The sequence below is a fragment of the Hypanus sabinus genome, chromosome 3, assembly GCF_030144855.1.
Source record: "Hypanus sabinus isolate sHypSab1 chromosome 3, sHypSab1.hap1, whole genome shotgun sequence".
Lineage (NCBI taxonomy): Eukaryota > Metazoa > Chordata > Chondrichthyes > Myliobatiformes > Dasyatidae > Hypanus > Hypanus sabinus.
In genome coordinates, this window is record NC_082708.1 from 147,638,470 (window position 1) to 147,657,198 (window position 18,729).

General features: G+C 40.6%; 1 protein-coding gene across 15 annotated transcripts in view; it reads left to right on the forward strand.

Moving 5' to 3' along the window:
* Positions 1-18,729, forward strand: part of psd3l (pleckstrin and Sec7 domain containing 3, like) — a 476,452-nt gene that overhangs the window by 329,278 nt on the left and 128,445 nt on the right. For all 15 annotated transcript variants that reach the window (XM_059965343.1, XM_059965341.1, XM_059965347.1 and 12 more), the window contains 3 exons: positions 658-738; positions 2,311-2,423; positions 12,018-12,076. In XM_059965343.1, the coding sequence (XP_059821326.1) occupies positions 658-738; positions 2,311-2,423; positions 12,018-12,076 (253 nt within the window). The remainder of the gene's footprint in view (positions 1-657; positions 739-2,310; positions 2,424-12,017; positions 12,077-18,729) is intronic.

Below are 18,729 nucleotides of genomic sequence, written 5' to 3' on the forward strand. Positions count from 1 at the left end.
CTCAGTGCCCTTTTCTTGTGTTTTGCATCATTGGATGAAGTGCATAGTGGAGCTATGGAGACCGGAATAGCTTGAGCTTCAAATCTGTGCTGAATTGTCACATCCCAGCTGGGCCAACAAGTGCCAACAGGCTAATGCACAAGGGAGTGGATATATATTGATTAAATTACTAAATATAACAACAGCAGAATAGCTGAGAGAGGAAAGGTGAAGAGTATAAAACATGGCAGTGCCACTGGGACAGGGATGTGAAAGAGGTGAATTGGTTCAGGAGTCTGTTAGAAGTGGGAAAGAAGCTTTTCCTAATCTGGATATCCAAGCTTTCAAGCTCCTGTATCTTATCCCATAAAGTAGAGAGAAAAGGGAACGGCCAGGGTGACAGGCAGCTGTGTCAGTACCATGTGACCTTCCAGTAGCAATGCACCATGAATTTGGACTGGATGGAATGAAGTGAGGAAGTAATTGTTTTAATAGCCATTGAACTGTACTCTGAGTGGGTTATTGTCTTTGTGTGGGAAGAAAAGGAAGAATGTTGTTTTCCATATTAACTGAAGGAATGTTGATAATTTCAAGTCTTGTTCCATCAGGAAAACACTTTTATAAAAAAAATGTTCTCATCATTACAAGTCGTGTGTGTTTTTATCTCCCTATTTGCAGTAATGAGTTCAGCAAGTTAGTAGCAGAAGAATACCTCAGATTTTTTGACTTCACTGGGTTGACCTTGGACCAGTCCCTAAGGTAAGCTGTGAGTTACTATAGGGGAGATACAAGATGCTATCACTGATACCACCAGCCACTCCCCATCTCTCCTCATGAATCCCCCCTCCATCTCCCATTATATTTGTAAATGAAACCAAAATAGTTACACGTTTCCTCCCATGATTTGATCGAGGACTTGGGAGGCATTCACTCTGCCATCTCTTAACTTAAGTAGAAGCTACAAATATTTCAGGGAAAGCTACAAATATTTCAGCATAACTTCTTGCACTACTTTTGTCACTGTGTTGTTGCTGTATATACTGTTTATTCTGTGAGCTTCACATGAGCAAAGAGTTTCATAGGTGACTATAACCTAACTTGGAAGCTGAATCTAGCCTGCGAGTATGAGGTATTTAAGCGACACAACAGCGCCAGCTACTGGTAGACCATCAATACTGCACCCAGCCTTGCTTTGAAATTTGACAGGCTAATTTATTTAGAGGTGTGGAACAGTCACGAGCCCTTCTAGCCCAGCGAGCCTGAGACACCCAGTTACACTTATGTGTTCAATTAACCTACGAACCTGTACATGTTTGGAATATGGGAGGAAACTGAAGCACCTGCAGTCACGGGGCATGTGCAAACTCCTTACGAGTTTGGCGAGAAATGAACCCGGGTCACTGGGGCTGTAATAGAACATGGAACGTAGGACACAGAAATCTACAGCACATTACAGGCCCTTCAATGTTGTACCAGTCATGTAATCTACACTAGAAACTGCTGAGAATTACCGTAACACATAGCTCTCTGCACCCTTTCTGTGGTTTCCACATCCTAACTGTAGTGAGGTGACCAGAACTAATTGTGTTATGCTAACAGCTACACCACTGTGTCTAACGTTGGTTTGTGGGGTATCATTAAGTGTCTTTCAGGTTCTTTTTGTTCTTTCTTCACTCAGCCTGGGATCCTTCCCCTTGCTCTCTCCTTTCAGTAGCTTCATCATTTCTTTACCTTCTTTTGGCTGGGGTGGATCAGATTGACCTCTGCTGTCAAGAAGTAACATGACATTTATTCAAAATAGACATGTCAGAAAGGCCTTTCAGAATCCCCTCTGAGACTGTCTCAATCTGACTGTAACACCACTGCAAAGCTCTTCGTAGCTGCACAGCTGGAGGAGTGTCGCAGTCATCCAACACTCTCAGGATTTTATTGCCTAATTCAGTAATATCTAATTTTATTAGTGAGGGGTCTTCAAGCGGGCTCGATGCACAGTATGCTATCTGATAAAGTGACCCTCTTGTGTAAGCGGTGGGAATTTAAAGGGAGCACTCTAACTCGAGTAGCTTTAATTGACACATGTGGCAAAAAATTCTCAGGTTTATGAATTGTACCTGACTAAGCTCAGGAGGTCATATTGTGGTGAGACACCAGTACCTGGGTACAAATGGGCTCTAGATCAGCAAGGCTTAGGGAAAATGCTGCTGAGATTTGACCTTCCCTAACATAATGACAAAAGTTGCATGTGTTTGGTCTCAGGTGTCCTTGTTCAGACAATCTATTGTGGAGTTGTCACCCTCTTCTTCTGCTTAATGTCTTCTCATTCTTTTGCAGAATTTTCGTGAAAGCATTTGCACTGATGGGAGAGACTCAGGAGCGGGAGCGGGTTTTAATTCACTTCTCCAACAGATACTATCAGTGTAACCAGGGCTCTATTCCTTCGCAAGGTAGGTTCAATCCCCACTGCAGGCATCGTTCTGTGTTCTTTTATATTTTTGTGACCTGGCTTTTGGAAGGCATTTATTACCCATATCTAATTACCTTTGATAGTGTTGACCTCACACCTTGAATTTCCACAGCTGAAGGGTGAAGCTACTTGAACAGTGCTATGGTAGGGTGGGAGCTCTGGGCTTTAGACCCAGTAATGGTGAGGGAACAGTAATATATTTGTAAAGCCTTATTGTGACCAGGTCAGTCTGACCAGTTTAGTGTTATTCTCTTTAAACATTAGGGCTGTAGTAGAATTGAACAGCTTGCTAGAGCATTTCCATAAGAACATAAAATATAGGAACAGAATTAGGCCATTCAGCCCATTGAGTCCATTCTGCCATTCCATCATAGCTGATCCACCTCCTTCTCAGTCCCAATCCTCCGCCTTCTCCCTGTATTCCTTTATGCCCTGACTAATTAAGAATCTGTGCCTTAAATATACCCAATGACTTTATGACTTGGCTTCCACAGCCATCTGTGGTAAGGAATTCCACAGATTGATCACACTCTGACTAAAGAAATTTCTCCTCATCTCCATTCTAAGTGGATGTCCCTCTATTCTGAGGCTGTGTCCTTTGGTCTTAGACTCCCCCACAATAGGAAATATTCTATCAAAGTCCACTCTATTGAGACCTTTCAACATTCAATAGGTTTCAATGAGATTCCACCCCCCCCCCCCCCCCCCATTCTTCTGAATTCCAATAAGTACCAGCCTTCAAATGCTCCTCATACAATAAGCCTTTCAATTTTGGAACCATTTTTGTAAACCTCCTTTGAACCTTCTCCAGAGTCAGCACAGCCTTTCTTAGATAAGGGGCCCAGAACTGCTCACTATACTCCAAATGAGGCCTCACCAATGCCTTATAAAGCCTTATCATTACATCCTTGCTTTTTTATTCTAATCCTCTCGGAATGAATGTTAAAATTGCACTTTCCTTCCTCACCACCAACTTTCAGCTTGCAAATTAACCTTTAGGGAATCATGAACAAGGATTCCCAAGTCCCTTTGTGTTTCAGGTTTTTGAATTTTCTGTCCATTTAGAAAATAATCTATACTTTTATTTATTCTACCAAAGTGCATGACCATACGCTTCCTGACACTTCCTGAAACTGTATTTTATCTGCCACTTCTTCACCCATTCTCATAATCTGCTTAAGTCCTTTGTAGCCTCTCTGCTTTGTTGACACAACATGCCCCTCCACCTGTCTTCATATTGTCTGCACATTTGGCCACAAAACCATCAATTCCTTCATCCAAATCATTGACATATAACATAAAAAAAGTGGTCCCAGCACAGTCCACAGACCACTAGTCACCAGCAGTCAACCAGAAAAGCCTCACTTTATTCCCACTCTTTGTCACCTGATCTATCCATGCTAGTGTCTTAACCAGCCTTTCTTAACCTTTTTGCTTTGGAGAAACTCTTGAAATAATTTTCAGGTCTCAGGGAACCCCTGCATAAAAATTATTGTATCTACAGCTCTCAGTACATTAGTGAGATCAGTAAGTTGTAGATATAATAATCCAAAGATAATTTGTCAATGCTGTTTTGAGTAGAGAGTGAACTTTTAGCCAACCTTTCTTGGGGGGGGAAAATACAGGTAGTTAAGCTTAGCTTACCTTTCTTGAAATTAATCTCTTTCTTTCCCTTTCATAAATTTGAAAACCTCATAAGGCACATATAATAAATAAACTTCTGTTAAATAACTGGCTTAAGCCAAAAGGGGATTTAATTTTTCTAAAGGTAGGCTCAGTAGATTTAATTTAATAAAGGTTGCAAATTAATTAATGCTATTTACAATATGAAAATTCAATGACAGTGTTGAATAGTAAAGTTACTAAAAACCATAAGCCAAAACAATATGAATATATATGTATATCCTCAGACACAATTCTATACAAGACTTTGTAAAAACATTTTCTTGCTAAGTGAGATGATCAGGCTCAACTATAGACCTAGCATGTGAAACCTATGCTTGAATTTGCTGCACAAATACTCAATTCTGGGTTGAACTTGAGGTAAGTAGACACGGATTTCACCTCAAAGCAAAATGATTTCTATCCTTGCTCTTGATGCTTGTTAAACAAGGAAAATCTTGCTCACATATGTAAAATGTTGAAAACTGCAACTAAGTGTTCATTGCTTTCCTATGAATGGCACGATACTCTTCTTTCAGAGAAATCCAGAACTTGTCCAGGGGCAGGTCAGTAAATTGCATCTTGAATGCACGATCAGAGTGCAGCTCAGAAAGGTTTTCATCTTCTCACAAAGTCAAGTTCTCAGGCTGAGCAGATGATTCAGAGAAAGGGTCCCTCACCCAGTCTACATTTGTGTTGAAAGGGAGGTGATTGATAAAAAATGATGAAAAATGTCTGCTAAGTAGGTTAGATTATGCAGCCATTCTTCATCTACAAAGCACTCAGCAAAATCTGGCCTTCTACTTTCTTGAAAGGACTCCTGCAATTCACCTTTCAGAATCAGACACCCTACTGAGAACTCTTCCTCTGTTAAGCCACTGGATTTCTGTATGTAGCAGGAGATTGAGGTACTTGTCCTGAATTGTCACACGGTTTTTCAAACATTCTCGAGAGAACTGGTATTTGTTTAATGTTAACCATTTTTGTAGCATCTTCCAGAATTGTTTTCATCTCATCTCCAAGAGTTTTTGACATTGAAACCCCAGTTGAGAAACCCTGAATTCTTACCTGTAATGCCATGGACTCTTAACTTGTTAAGAAGCATCATGTGCGGCACCTTGTCAACAGCCTTCTGAAAATCCAAGTACATAACATCCACTGATGATTCTTTGTCTATCCTGCTTATTATTTCTTCAAAGTCTCCCAACAGATTTGTCAGACAAGACTCCCTTAAAGAAACCATGCTGAATTTGGCTAACTTTATCATGAGTCTCCAAGTACCCTGAAACTACATCCTTAACAGTCAACTCCAATATCAACCCAGCCCCTGAGGTCAGACTAAATGGCCTGTAATTTCCCTTTTTCCGCCTTTCTCCCTTCCTGAAGAGTGGAGTGACATTTGCAATTTTCTGGTCCTCTGAAACCATGCCAGAATCCATTGAATTTTGAACTATTACTAATGACTCGATAATCACTAATTTATGCTGTATAATATGCCCTCTTATTGGCTTTAATGTTGGCTTTGACTTTTCTTGTCAGCTGTGGTTACATCATCCTACCTTTAAAATACTTCTTCTTTGGGATGTATCTATCCTGCACTTTCCAAATTGCTCCCAGAAACTGTAGCCATTGCTGCTCTGCCATCATCCCTGCCAGTGTTCTTTTCCAATCAATTTTGGCCAGCTTCTCCCTCATGTCTCTGTAATTCCCTTTACTCCACTGTAATACCGATACATTTGACTTTAGCTTCTCCTCCTCAAGTTGCAAGGTGAATTCTATCATATTATGATCACTCTTTCCTAAGGGTTCCTTTATCTTAAGGTCCTTAATCAAATCTGGTTAATTGCATAACACCCAATCCTGAATAGCTGATCCCTTAGTGGGTTCTACCATGAGCTGCTGTAAAAAAAGCTATTTTGTAGGCATTCCAGAAATTCCCCATCTTTGAATCCAGCACCAACCTGATTTTCTCAATCTACCTGCATATTGAAATCCCCTATGACTATTGTAACATTACCCCTTCAACATGCACTTTTGATCTCCTGTTGTAATTTGTAAACCAAATCTTTGCTACTGTTTCCCATCAGGGTCTCTTTACCTTTGCAGTTGTTTAGCTCGACACACTATGTGTCTATATCTTCCAGTCCTATGTCACTTATGTCTAATGACTTGATTTAATTTTTTACCAATAGAGCTTTCTGCCTTTCTGCCTATCTCCCTGTCTTTTCGATACAATGTGTTTCCTTGAACATTAAGCTTACAGCTATAATATTTTTTCAGCCACGATTCAGTGACATCCACCACGTCATACGTGCCAATCTGTAACTGTGCTACAGGTCCATGTACATGATTTCATAGATTGTGAACATTCAAATATAACAACTGATGTCCTGCATTCAGTACCCTTTTGATATTTTTCCCTTTTTATGTTGCAACTCATCCCATTCACTGCAATTTTGTCCTATCATCAATCTGTCCTTGCTAATAGTCTCACTACACACTGTTTGTAAACCAACTGGCCCATCCTCAGCCCTATCACTCTGATTCTCATCTCACTGCCAAATTAGTTTAAACCCTCCTGAACCGCTGTAGCAAATCTGCCCACAAGGATACTGGTTCCCCTTGGTTTCAGCTGCAACCTGCCCCTTTTGTACAGGTCTTACTTCCCCCAGAAGAGATCCCAATGATCCAGAAATCCAAACACCAGCCCCTTGTCCCAGTCCCTCAGCCACACATTCATCTGTTAGTTTATTCTATTCTTACCCTCACTGTTAAGTGGCACAGGCAACAATCCACTGGAGGTCCTGCTTCTCAGCTTTCTACCTAGCTCTTTATCTTCTCTCTTCAGGACCGCCTCACCTTTCCTAGCTATGCCATTGTTGCCAATATGCACCAAGACTTCTGCCTGCTCACTTTCCCCCTTTAGAATGCCGTGGACCTGATCCAAGAAATCCCCAATCCCAGCACCAGGGAGGCAACATACTGTCCAAGTGTCTCTATCAGGCCCACAGAATCTTGTCTTAGTTCCTCCGACTCTGGAAGCCCCTGTCACCACTGCTGTCCTCTTCACCTCTCTTCTCTTCTCTTCTGAGCCAGAGACCCAATCACTACGACTCTCCCCAGTAGATTGTCCCCCTCAACAGTATCAAAGAGAACAGCTACAGGGGTACTCTGCACTGGCTGCCCATTTCCCTTACTTCTCCTGACAGTCACCCATTGCCTCCTGCAGCCTAGGGGTAACTACCTCCCTAAACTCTTGTCTGTCTTTTCCTCAGTCTCCCATATGAGTCGAAGCTCATTGAGCTGCAGCTCTAGTTTCTTAACAAGTTCTCTGAGGATCTTTGGCTCAATGTACCAGGTACAGATGTGGTTATCTGTTAGGCTGGAGGTCTCCCTGAATTCCCACATCCCACACACAGAGCAAAACACGGCCCCTGGAGCCATTCTCACTGCACTACCTGTGCCCTGACAGACGAGGAATGAAAAATAAAGAAGAAAAAAGAAACCTACCCGATACTTGTCAAAGCCTGGATAAGCCAAAACCGCTCCAACTTTTGCCCACTCAGAGATTAGTTAAGAATCAGCAAAATTGCAGTGAGTCGGAGGTCTAATTATTGGCCAGACTGGGTAAGAATGGAGCATTTCCACGCCTTGCAAGATGGTACTGAACCCAAATGGATGGTTTGATGGTTGGCTCAGCTTTATTTAATCATCCTGCTGTCTTAGTGAAATTTGAGCTTGAGTTTCTGGATTGTTATCGCAGACAAAGTGGATGTCTACAATAAAGCTTCAATGATCCACCATCTGAATTTTCCTGATAGTTTAGCAACCACTATGTGATGCTTCACCCGCATACCCTCTCAACCAGCCGGAGCCCTAGTTCCCCCTTTCTCCACATACTCACTTGCTTCACTGAGGCAAGTGTTAACCCATTGTGTAACGTTTCAAAAAAAGAATTCAAATGTGTTGATGCATTGATTGAGGGCAGGAAACATCCAATAATCTAGGAAATATGCCAGTCTAGCACCATCCAAAATCCTGATGTTATTGGATTATCAGAGCTTTACAGGGAAAAAATATTAGCCACTGGGATTATATAACAATTGTTTTTAGCACTCCTAGCACAATGCCTTTGAGATCCAATTCTGCCAAAGCTTTGTCAAATTTTACTTGTTAAATTTTGATACTACATCTATGTTTTTAATTTATTATAATATTAATTTTTCAGAACTTCTGCTAAGTAACTATTTAAAAAAAATCTCACTATAGTGTTGGTCTTAATCTGGGTCTGCAATGCAGAACCTTAGAAAATATATGCATTCCTTAATGGCCACATGCCTCTGACCTGGCGGTCACTACCATACACTTTCCAACCCCTGCTATTCCACTTATCGTAAATCTGATTGAAGATCTCTCGATCCTTGAGTAACCCTGAGAGATACTTCTACTCTGTATAGTTATCTCTGAGCATCATCATCTTGTGGTGATTTCCTGAGATTCCAAGAATGATGCTGTCTGGAGCTTAGCTCCTGGTCGAGTCACCTATGGTGGTAAGGTTAAGGGTGTCGTTCCAGACGAAGAGTGATCCAACCAAGACCTCAGCAGTGGAGCTGGTGGACGATAATGACACCTCACAACAGCAGTGAAAATGGAGAAAAGCTGCAGCAATGAAGGATCCCAGTCATATTGGATGTTATGCCACTGGATACTGACCCTGATTTGTCAAGGACCATGTGATGGCTACTCCCACATTAAACTTAGTCACACACAGGCATTCTTCATTACGAGAGTAACCCCTTCAGAGAACGGCATATTCAACTTGAGTGATCGCCCTTCTAGTTATTTCCCTTTGGAGCAATGAAAATAGTTTTGCTTTAGTTTTATTTTTTTCTTGGATTGTAACTACTATAACTACTGTTTTATTTTAAGGCAATAAACATTATATGGCCCACCTACTTGCAAAGAAATTGAATAAAATATTTCATCTACCTGTTGAATTTCCATTATTCAAACCAGCCAGCAACTCTGCTTCTCTAACCTGTTGCATTCTGTTCTCAGTGACCATGCCTGTCAAAAGCAGGTTGAATCCACTAATGTTCTGTTACCTGTAGCTCAGCTGAACATAAAGAACTTCCCTTCCACTTGATTGTATGTTTAACAGATTTACATCTTGGTATTTTAATTCTGAGAATCAATGAATAATAGGATGCTGACAAGACAAAAGAAAACAGTACTGAGGCATGAAAAAAAGGAATTTGACATTATTTGATATTAAAATGGAGTTATAAATTCCCAGACTGTTGTATGACTAGGATATTTTCACAAAATGGACAGCATGATTCCATGGAATATTGCAATGATTGATCACTTAACTGGAAGCTAATGTGTTAGGAAGCAGTGCATGAGTCATTGGACTGAGATGTATAATTAGTGTGGCATGCTTTTGGATGCCTGGTTCCAAGTCTTCACACTACTGGATATATTCCTTTCCTTGTGTGCTTTGAGTATATTGTAATTAATCAAGCTTGTCTCCACCCATAAGATATAGGAGCAGAATTAGGCCATTTAACCTATCAAGTCTGTTCCACCATTCCATCATGGCTGATTGAATTTTCCCCTCAGCCCCAATCTCGTGCCTTCTGCCCGTATCCTTTCATGCCCTGACCAATCAAGAATCTGTCAACTTCTGCCTTAAATATTCATAAAGACTTGGCCTCCACTGCAGCCTGTGGCAAAGAATTCTGCACATTTACCACTCTCTGGCTAAAGAAATTCCTACTCATCTCTGTTCTAAAAGGATGGCCCTCTATTCTGAGGCTGTGTCTGGTCTCAGAGTCTTCCATCATAGGAAACATCCTCTCCAAATCCACTCTATCAAGGCACTTCACCATTCAATAGGTTTCAATGAGGTCATCCTTCATTCTTCTGAACTCTAGTGAATACAGACCCAGAGTCATCAAACACTCTTCGTATGACAAGTCATTCAATCCTGGAATCAATTTTTTATGAACCTTTTCTGAACCCTCTCCAGTTTTAACATATCCTTTCTAAGCTAGGAGCCCAAAACTGCTCACAGTACTTCAAGTGAGGCCACACCAATGTTATATAAAGCTTCAATGTTACATCCTTGCTTTTATATTCTAGTCCTGAAATGAATGCTAACATTGCATTTGCCTTCTTCACCACAGACTCAGCCTTCAAATTAACCTTTAGAGAATCCTGCACTAGGTCTTTCAAATCCCTTTGCACCTCAATTTTTTTGTATTTTCTCTCCATTTAGAAAATAGTCAACCCTTTCATTTCTTCCACCAAAGTACATGACCGTACACTTCCTGGCACTATTCCACCTGCCATTTCTTTGCCCATTCTCCTCATCTGTCTAAGTCCTTCTGTAGCCTCTCTACTTCCTCAAAACTACCTGCTCCTCCACCTATCTTCATATCATCTACAAACTTTGCAACAAAGCAGCATGCTGGCATTTGATGGTAGGTAGACTCTGAACACGTCAAATCTCAGTTTTGAAGAGGTTGGTTGTTTCCAGAAGGGAAATCCAGAATATCAGCTTTTCTTCCTTGGTCTGATGTTAATGGCAGTGATTAACATTTAGTTATAAGAATCCTGTCACTTGGTGGCATAATTAGGAGACATGAGTCTGCAGATGTTGGAATTTGGAGCAAAAAAACATTCTGGTGGAAGAATTCAGTGGGTCAAGCAGCACCTGAGGGAAGAAATGAATTTAGCTTCATTTGTCACATGCACACCGAAACATCAAAACATAGAGTGACAACTGACAACTTTGTGTCAACGGCCAACACCGTGCGCTGGGGGCAGCCTACAAGTGTCATCATGCTTTTGGAGCCAGCATAGCATGCCACAACTTATTAACCCTTCCTAAACCATATTGCTTTTGAATGTGGGAGGGAACAAGAGCACCCAGAGGAGAAACACTTGTTCTCTTTGTGAATCACACCACCATTTGGAGAACATACAACTCCTTGCAGACAGTGGCAGGAATTGATCCTCGATCTACCCCAATCAGCCGCTGGCACTATAAAGCATTACACCATCTGCTAGATGTTGATATTTTGGATCAAAGCTCTGCAGGAGTTTGACACAAATTGTCAGCAGTTCCTTTTCTCCCACAGATGCTGCTTGGCATGCTGAGATCTTCAAGTAGATTGTATGCTGCTCTTACTTAAGTGAAAAATATCTGCAAAATCCAGATAATTCTGACATTACTTCCTATTGCTGCACAATATTTAACTCTTACGTAAAATGGATTAGTGACAAATTTACTTGGTACTGCTGACTGAATTCATTTGATTGCATTAATTAAGGCTTCTTGTCTTGCTGCAAAAACATTGTAGTTCAGTTACTAATCTTCTAGCATTGAAAAAGTTCAGAAGTATGTTTTAAATTATTTTTCAAATTACTGTTTCTACCTATTTGGGAATCTCTCAATAAACAAATTGAATTTGGGCTTGTGTAAGTGGTTTGATTGGTATTCATGAGCCATGCAGTTGAGGTTTGCTCTCCCTGGAAAACTTCCAAAATTGTGTCAGTGGCTTCCTCGTGAGGTATTGGTTGATCTCAACCCCAAAATACTCCACTTTCTACTTTCTCTGATCTGACCCAGAGAACAAAGGATAAAGGGAGAGGCGAGTGGCAAAGTAGTTAAAATTCATGGGCCAACAGCAGCTGTAAGCCAATTGATGTTGTAAATGGCAGAATTTCTGCACTGATTCATTTTAGAGGATTTAGTTGGTAATGCTGGTAATGTTTAAGTGTTCCTTAAACATTGTCTCAGCTCTGTAGTTGGAACTGGCATGTTGACATGTTCACACAAACATGATTTGTCAGGATGTTTTGCCATAGAGTGAGCACTTACACAAGCCTTTCTGCCCTTTTACAGATGGGGTCCATTGCCTTACTTGTGCACTGATGCTGTTGAATACTGATCTCCATGGCCATGTAAGTATTAAGATCCAAGCATTTATATACAATATAATTTGATATGTTTAAATGGAAAAGGAAATTAGATTCTATTATGGAATGACTTTGTGTACTGTTCGCTGCCTTAAATTCAGTTCCATGATTTGCGAATGGAAGTGAAAGATATTTGATGATATTAAGTCCACAAGCTGTTACCTATTAGGACTAATGATTTCCTAATTTGATTCAAGAATGTAGTCTATATTTGGTATGCAGTCTTCATGGTTATCTCCGCTAAATTGATTCAAATTGTTTTGCCATCGTCGGTCATCATAATATTTCCTCAGCTTCGCCAGTTTAATTTACAGTTTATGGCAGCAGCGCACTTGTTTATTCATTCTGGCTCAAACACATCAGCACAGTTATCTGAGAATATTGTTAATAGAATGAATTTCTGTTCCAGTTAACTGATTCAGATTGAAAGTCATTGCTGTCTATCCAGTTTTGTCTTTGCTTGACTTAATAACATCAGTATGTTTTGCACTTTTTTCATTACATAAACCACTCACTCCTATGATTGGAGAATGAATTTTTCCTGCTCTTCTGAAATCATAGAGACTCTGCTCACCTATGTGAATCACTCTTGTTACCAGAACTTCTAATTTTTTGTGTATTGCTTGCATCGTGAACAGACGCTGTTGATAGAGAACATGGCTGCTTTCTCTGCATAGAATGCATGATATAAAGTTTATGTTATTTTTTTATAAAAAGCTATTAACTCTTTTGAACTTGTGCAGTCTTTATGTTCTCTGCATAATTAGCTCCTGTAGAATACATAACACCACAGTGTTACAGGATGGCCAATGGCAATACATTTGCCATTGCTTGATGTAAATAGCACAAGATAGGCTGTATTACTACAGAGAGAAATGGAGCAAGTGTGCAGAAGGTTTAGACCACCCATATTATTAATGGCTGATCTGTGCTCTTGCTGAATTGCTTTGGAGTTTTGACCTTGGATCAAATAGGAAAAAGATTTTCAGTAAATTGATAGAAATCGCAGTTCCTTGTCAACAATTTTGTAAATTCAATTTACTCCAAATGTTTTAAGTTCTGTTGCCCATTTGGAAACATGTCAATCAAGCATTTTATCAGACAACAGTGAGGAGCCTTCTTCATCCTATAGGCATTGCACAGTTTGAGCTTCGATGCCCCTTAATGCAGGTACAGCTACAGATACGTTACAAGAAAGACTAGTGAGATAGATGTAATTGGTGGATTTAGACCCTTTCTTATTTGGAAGGCTTTCACCTCTGATGCTAGTCAACGGCTTCTATTTACGGTTAAATGGAAGTTAAGCATCATATTTAGCTAATATGCTTAGGATGATGAAGAAAGCCATTTGGTTTATTGGGACCATGCTGCCTCACAGTGCATTCTAAATTCCCTCCACTAATTCATCCTGTAGTCTATTTTGGCAAAGCGTTCCCATTAACTCCCTGCCATTTCACGAGGAGAAAATCCTGTCCTTTTAACTGGCTTTGCCTCCAGTGGAGAAGTATTCTTACAATTCCATTGAACTCAATGGAAAAATAACAAGAAATGAGTGTTAATCTGAAGTTGCTAGGTCATATAAGGTGCACAGTGGAGGACTGACACCTTCCCAAGGTATTTATTTCTTTTTTAATTGTTCATGTTTGAATCCCAGGCTGGCAGTGTGAGTTACACCCAAACTGTTTGGCTTCAAGAGGCAGTCGCCACTTAACAGCTGGGGTGCTAACTAAATGTAGTGATGGGTTGCTGATGTAAAGGGCTGATTATCCTACTTCTGTTTTGCGTGGAGATGAGACGGTTAGTGTGATATCACTGTAGAAAGTCAAGCCTGACAAACTCTGCATCATTGTTTGTAAGAAGGATGAAGCACCATACCAGTGAGTAAGGCGGCTTTGCAGGTTGTGCAGTTTGCATGCTTTATCAGCTTTTTGCTTTTTGACATTAGCTCACAGCCCCAGAAGACTGAATTAGTCAGATTTTTGTTGTGACAGAACTAGGTTGTTGGGGTTGCAGTCCTTCACCATCCTTACCTAAATGTAATAACTATTGGCAGTAGTGAGTTATGTGACAGATCTTCATTTCCCAGATTAGGTTCATGTCATAAAGTAACGGCAGCTTCTGCTGGTGCAGCTAATGTGTGATACCTGCAGGCGGCATCATGATTCCACTGCTCTCGTTAGGAGAATCTCTTTCCGTAGTGAATTATATTGGGAGCTTTGTACCCGTGGGAAGGATAGATAGATACTTTATTGATTCCAAAGGAAATTACAGTGTCACAGCAGCACTACAAGTGCACAGATGTACATATATTAGAAATAAGAAAGAAGAAAAAATTAAAATACCTCAAACAATCTAACAGGAGGGAATCATCGCTTCCCGGCTACAGGTTGACTCATTATCGAGCCTACTGGCCGAGGGTAAGAACAACCTTATATAGCACTTTTTGGAGCAGCACAATTGTCTTAGTTTGTTACTAAAATTGCTTCTCTGTTCAGCCAAGGTGGCATGCAGAGGGTGATAAACATGGTCCAGAATTGCCAGGATTTTCTGTTGGGTGCTTTGTTCTACCACAGCCTCCAGTGTGTCCAGTTTAACTCCAATAACAGAGCCAGCCTTTCTAATCAGTTTATTGAGCTGGTTGGCATCACCCGTGTTGATGCCATTGCCCTTGCACACCAACACATAGAAGATTGTACTGGCAACTGGTAGAACATGTGAAGGAGAGGCCTACATACTCCAAAGGACCTCAGTCTCCTCAAGAAGTAGAGATGACTCTGGCCTTCCTTGTACACATCCTCCATGTTGTTGCTTCAGTCAAGTCTGTCATCCAGGTGCACCCCAGGTACTTCTAGGTCCTCAGCATATCCACATCCTCACCATCAATACTAAAAGGGAGCAGTGCAAGCTTAGTCTTCCTAAGGTCCATCCCCATCTCCTTTGTCTTGCTGATTTTGAGCTGCATCTTTTGACAAAGTCCTCCACCAGGGATCTGTATTCATCCTCCCAACCTCCCTTTATAAACCCATCTAGTGCTGATCAAAGTGTTATGAACAACAACACTGTTTTTCAAAAGAGAACCAGTGGATGGAGCTAACATTACTCTTTCCTGTGAGTGGAATTAAATCTTCAAAAAGTTGTCCTATTTTCATTGGTTGCTTTCAAAATATGGTCGTTACTGGCAAGGCCAGATTTCATTAGCAACTGATGGGTATCCCATTCTGAGCCACAGCAACCTGTGTAACATTGTTGCCACAGGAAAATGCTGGACTTTTGATTTGCCTGCTGTAGAGGGATACTCGTTGGGATGGTGTTTGATACTGAGGTACTTCCTGAGCTTGCTCTTGTAGATGAGGGCTTTGAGTTGTTGCCAAGGAAGACTTGAAAGATCATGTGGGGTTTCTGCATTGCATCACTAAACAGGAATGTAGGCTGCAGGCAGGCCCTAAAGGCAAACTCCTGCAGCTGTTGGAAGTCTGAAATAAAATCAGAGCAATGTTCAATTGACTAGGCAATATTTGTGAAGAGAAAAACAGTTAATCATAAACACAAGAGAATCTGTAGATGCTGGAAGTCTTGATTAGCATGCACAATCAAAGGGGATTGTGCATGCTAATCAAGGGGAATGAACAATCAAAGTCCGGATGAAGGAGATTGACCCAAAACATTGACTGCTCATTCAGTCCTGATGAAGGGTCTCTGTCTGAATCATATACTGTTTATTCCCCTCCAAAGATCCTGCCTGACTTACTGAGTTCTTCTAGCATTTTGTGTGTGTTGAAAACAAATTTAATGTTTTCAATTGATGATGCTTCATCAGATTTGAGAAAAGTATAAAAAGTTTCCCAGTTCTACGTTGCAGAAAAAAAGCAGGAAGGTGTGAAGAGAATGAAAAGAGAGATCTGTGAAAGGGTGGAGATCAGAAAGATGGTGTTGGGCTGCTCTTATTGTTCCTACCTTAAGCTCTATACACTTAGGATAATTTTATATTTCAGCGAAGTAGCTTCACAGTATCTGCGAAACTACTGCTAATTACTTAGAAGGGGAGTAGCTGTTTATTGCTGTTAACTAACCTAATCTGTTTGATCGATACGTTGTATCGGCATAAATGTCAATGCAAGGATCATGATGTTCAATATTTTCATGTTTCTAAATGCCAGAGCTTTTAATGAATCATTGACTAAGGTGTTTTCAGATTCTTTGTATTTTTTAAATTAGCTGAGGATTGTTTCTTCATACTTAAATCAATAATGATTGAGTGATAAAACTGGTGCTAAAACTTGTACTGTACCTCAGGGACTCGTTGGAATTCCCGGGAGAATGTTTCCATTATCAAACCTGAATAGGAATTTCCTTTAGATAGACATGGAGATATTATGTAAACTTGCTGATAATTCTATATTATCAGTGAAAATGTGAGCAAACTTGAATATTGGTAATACATCTTTTACAATAGTTTCAAGATTGCTATACTTTGTGTTTAACTGGCAGCAGTGGTAAAACTAGAGTCCATACTTTGAAAGTGCAATTAAGAGGGTAAATTTCACATCTCAATATCACAGCAGAAATGTTTTGTTGGCTTTCAGATCTCTAGCAAACGCAGCTTTCACCTTGCTTTTTAATATCAAACTTTCAGAGACAACAGTCAGTTTCCGAAATGCTGGCATCCATAATAGCAGTGATACTGAGTAGATTGAACCTAATTTGATTGGTGCGATCTTTTGATCTCGGCGCAGGCAGATGCCATACCACTATTACAACAGCAAACTAATTGCTCAGCCAACCATTAACTCCAGGATCATATTCTGTTTGCTAAGTTGTTAATGCAAATTTATGGGTGACATCAAAACTCCATCTCTCTGATCTAAATCAAAAGTTTTTTAAAAGAAAAATAACATTTTTATTTACCCCCTTTGAAACTGTACTGTGTTCATGGAAGTCTGAATTTGTAACAGGCATAGAAAATTCCAGATGCTTTTTCCACTAAGGCAGAACTTCTGAGTCAATAGTTCTTACTACCCGAGTGTTAAGAGGCATACTTGCAGTCCCTTCTTCTTCCTCTCGAGGTCAGCAGAGAGACACTGAAGCTGGTAATATGTAAGTCTACATTCACGACAGACACTCTTAGGGAGATACTCTTGATAGAGGCCCACAACCCCAAAGACGTATCACATTTTTACACCCTTAAGATCAAGGGTGATTCAATACAATTTCAAAAGTTACAATCCCAAATGAGAAAATTTGTAGATGCTGGAAATCTGAGCAACACATACAAAATACTGGAGGAACTCAGCAAGCCAGGCAGCATCTTTGGAAAAGAAGTACGGTCGACATTTTGGGCCGAAACCCTTCAGCAGGACTGGAGAAAAAAAGCTGAGGAGCAGATTTAAAAGGTGAGGGGAGGAGAGAGAGAAATGCTGGGTGATAGGTGAAATCTGGGGGGGAGGGGGGAACAAAGTAAAGAGCTGGGAAGTTGATTGGTGAAAGAGATTCCATTTGGGTAGCCTCCAACCTCATGGAATGAACATCAATTTCGCAAACTTTCGATAATGCCTCCCAACAAATCCCCTCTCTCCATTTCCCATCCACCTTTCCCTCTTTCACCTCATCCTCTTGCCACTCATTACCTCCCTCTGGTTCTCCTTCTCCCTTTTTCTTTCTTCCATGGCTTTCTGTCTCTTTCACCAATCAACCTACCAGCTCTTTACTTCATCCTTCCCCTTCCAGGTTTCATCTATCATCTGGTGTTTCTCTGTTCCCTCCCCTCACCTTTCAAATCTGCTCCTCAGCTTTTTTTCTCCAGTCCTGCTGAACCATCGACCTGCACCTGGACCATAGTCCATCATACTCTCCTGTCCACGTACCTATCCAAACTTCTCTTAAATGTAGAAATCGAAATTGTATCCTCCACTTGTGCTGGCAGCTCGTTCTACGCTCTCACCACCCTCTGAAAGAAGTAGTTACCCCTCATGCTCCCCTTAAACATTTCTTCTTTTTACCCTTAACCCATGACCTCTAGTTGTAGTCTACAAATTCTCTCTCTTGGGATCCAGCACCAACTGGATTTTTCCAATATACCCACATGTTGAAATTCCCCTTGAGGGCAACATTGCCCTTTTTACGTGTGTTTTACGTTTTAACATTCAAAATGTTTCAATGAGATTCCCCTTCATCCTTCTAAATTCCAGCGATTATATACTTAGAGCCATCAAATGTTCCTCATATGATAACCCTTACATTCCGAGGATCATCCTTGTGAACCTTTCTGAAACCTCTCCAATGCCAATATATCTTTTCTTAGTTGAGCCCAAAACTGTTCACAATACTCAATGTGAGGTCTCACCAGTTGCCTATAAAGCCTCATCATCACATCCCAGCTCTTGTATTCTAGACCTCTTGAAATGAATGCTAACATTGCATTTGCCTTCCTCACCACCACTGTACCTGCAAGTTATCCTTTAGGCTGTTGTGCACAAGATCTTCCAAATCCCTTTGCATCTCAGATATTTAGATTTTCCCCCCATTTAGAAAATAGCCTGCATATTTATTTCTACTACCAAAGTGCATGGCCATGAATTTTCCAACATTGTATTTCATTTGACACTCTCTTGCCTATTCTCCTAATTTTACTAACTTCTGCA